The sequence below is a fragment of the Aplysia californica genome, unplaced genomic scaffold (assembly GCF_000002075.1).
Source record: "Aplysia californica isolate F4 #8 unplaced genomic scaffold, AplCal3.0 scaffold00001, whole genome shotgun sequence".
In the NCBI taxonomy this organism is placed as follows: Eukaryota; Metazoa; Mollusca; class Gastropoda; order Aplysiida; family Aplysiidae; genus Aplysia; species Aplysia californica.
Genome location: NW_004797271.1, coordinates 616211 through 619322, shown reverse-complemented (window position 1 = coordinate 619322; position 3112 = coordinate 616211). Strand labels below are relative to the sequence as shown.

At 37.5% G+C, this 3112-nt stretch overlaps 1 protein-coding gene across 1 annotated transcript in view; it reads left to right on the top strand.

The window, feature by feature from the left end:
• The window catches only part of LOC101855532 (FK506-binding protein 15), a gene marked incomplete in the record, with an annotated part of 47899 nt that overhangs the window by 7182 nt on the left and 37605 nt on the right, over nucleotides 1-3112 (top strand). Inside the window, 1 exon segment of the mRNA XM_013090293.2 lies at nucleotides 2295-2364. Coding sequence (XP_012945747.1) covers nucleotides 2295-2364 — 70 coding nt within the window.

Below are 3112 nucleotides of genomic sequence, written 5' to 3'. Positions count from 1 at the left end.
AATAGTCTGATAGATAACGCAACATTTGTACCATGCAGGTTGTGCATTATGAACGCTGTGTCGCCTTGAAAATAAATCTATTATTAAAAATTGCCCTCTGCTGTCGCTTGTGGAGAAAAAAAAGAAAAAGAAGTTATACAAGCGTCTTGACAGGTTCGCCCTCGTGACCGGTCAATGAACCTGTGAGTACCGGCGGTCTGAGCGCTGTGAAGTATAGGACTCCTTTATAAGATACACTCGTGGAAGGGGATTGGGGGGGGGGGGGGGAGCTGAAGGCAACGCTAGAGGACAAAAACTGAACTTGGAAGCAAATTTTTAGCATTTTGATAACTACTTTAGAGCTCTCTGCAAAGCGCGTGTTGGTGCAGGCCTTGTGTGGAATCGGGATCCGTCATGCCTTGTTATTGAACTAAAGTGTTCGCGTTTCATTGGATGGGGTGATTGTAATTTATATCTATATTTTAGCTTTCTGTTCAAGATTGGCAGATTTTCAGTGTCACTGCATCTTGCCCCCCCCACCCCAGTTCTTGCACCTCTCACACTGAATAGGTGTACTTGAGCCATTCTAGTTATTACTCTACTTTGAGGTGGAGCAATGGTTTTCATCTTCACGTTAATTATATGAATCAGGACACCCAGACTGATTATTGACATTCGATGTTCTAGTTCTAGGTCTTTTCTCAGGCTCAAAACAGGATTCATTTTTTATATATGGCCTCTAGTTTGTTATGTTGGCTAATATGATGAGGGGAAAGTATAAATATAAGTAAGAACAGACTAAAATACCAAAATCTCTCAAGATCCCAGTGCCACACTGACATGTTGTTGGCTGGATATAATGTACCTACATGTGTGTGTGTGTGTGTCACAAACATATACATGTATTATATTAGATATAAATGGAGCACACGCTGTCATTGTTATGTAACGTGTTCCTGGAAAATGGATGAGGCCTCTCCCTTGGAAAATTGAGAAGCTGGGTTGGCAGTCACTCAGTATTATAGAAGAAGACTATACTACAAAATGTACATTTGCATTCATTTATAGACATTTTGACTTTTTATCTTTGATAGATGGGCTTTTTGGGGGATCATTCTTGACGCGCAGCGGCCTGATTTTTCCCTCGAATTGGGGTCTTGAAAAATTTTTCCAGGATTTGGTGGGGACCCTGTATATTAAATGCTCCTTATTGTTGTTGATGTGGTTTTCTTTACTCAAAGAAACATGGAAACAAATATTTCAGGTTTATACTCCTCCTTAGTTCGGAACATATAAGACATATCTATTTTTCAAAGTAAAGCTTCTGTGAAAAACTTCCACGTCTCAGTAGGAGTCTCTATGGTCCCTCAACATAAAAAAATGACGGTAGTCAGAGTTAATGCAGGCACGTTCAGCAGTACTTCTGTTCTTTCCCTCTATTGTTTCTGTCTGTGTCATACTTTTTCCCAGCATAAAATACTCACTATTGTGTTGATGTGCTTCTCATTTCTCAAACATCAGAAATGTCAATGAAGACGTTTAAAAAAAATTATTTGATTTGGAAGCGTACAGCTGTGCCCTGTGCACTATGTCCATTTGATATATTTAAGGACCCATCAAATAAAGTATTCTCAAGTGCACACTGCATTAATTGACCTCTGCTTTACTTCATCAGATTTGACCTGGAAGTCCAATAGGGCCTGTCCCATTCCACATGCAAACAAAGGGCCTGACCCTGCAATACGTAGTAACCTTGTGAATGGCTGTTTTCATCAAACTTGTCAAATCCGTGATCTCGAAAAACAAACATGTTTGATTTTGGAGCATTTTATCAAATTGTGCCAACGGTAGATTTCGTCCCGTCCATGAAGGAAAACCTGTCTGTCCCTGACTCTGTCAAATAAGACAAACACATTTTTGTTTCCTTGGATCGTAATAATAATAATTATGATAATAATTGCATTAGATATACACACACATATATATATATATATATATATATATATATATATATATATATATATATATATATATATATATTGCATATCCACACTCTGCAGCATGCTCTTTTCACTCTACAATTGTTTTCACCCCAGTAGACCCTAGAGCACTCGGATACATTCTCAGCTACTGGGGGGGGGGAAGCATGCAGTGAAAGTGTTTTGTGTTGATGTTGCAAATGTAATATGTTTTCATAAGTAAACCACGAATAAATCAAGTCATTAGCACCAACACACCTTTTTAGGAAGGGATACTGCCAGAAAACATGTAAAAAAAAATAAATGTGGGTGGTTTTTTAATGTTTCTTCTTGCAGTGTGGACAACAAATATGCAAGTCAGGGAAAACTGGGGGCAGCTCTGTTAGCCAACCACGCAGCAAAAGATGTAAGTACTTAAGCAGTACTAGGTCTCTGTTTACTATACATCTATGTTTCTTTTGTTTTCTGTAAGTATGTATGTTTGACATCTGTTTCTTTTGTTTTCTGTAAGTATGTATGTGCTACATCTATGTTTCTTTTGTTTTCTGAAAGTATGTATGTTTGACATCTTTGTTTCTTTTGTTTTCTGTAAGTATGTATGTGCTACATCTTTGTTTCTTTTGTTTTCTGTAAGTATGTATGTGCTACATCTATGTTTCTTTTGTTTTCTGTAAGTATGTATGTGTGCTATGTCTATGTTTCTCTGTTTTCTGTAAGTATGTGTGTGCTATTGTTATGTTTCTGTTTTCTGTAAGTTTGTATGTGCTACATCTATGTTTCTTTTGTTTTCTGTAAGTATGTATGTGTGACATCTATGTTTCTTTTGTTTTCTGTTTGTGCTACGTCTAAGTTTCTCTGTTTTCTGTAAGTACTTGTGCGCTACTTTTCGTTTCATCTAAGTACAGGAAAATTCAGATTCTATGAGGTTGGTTCTCAAAACTACCAAGACTGTCATATATTGTATTGCTTGCTCAACAAGTTGCAGTGTAAGGCATTGTTTGGTTTCGCAAACCAGAGCAAAAACCATAACATAGCTCTATCACTGTTCAGTAGCCAGGGAAAAAAGATATATATGACTGTGTCACTTCTGCTTCTGTGCTAACGTTTTACTCCTGAAACATTTACGACTCCCCCCTTTCGCCTCAATTATTTTG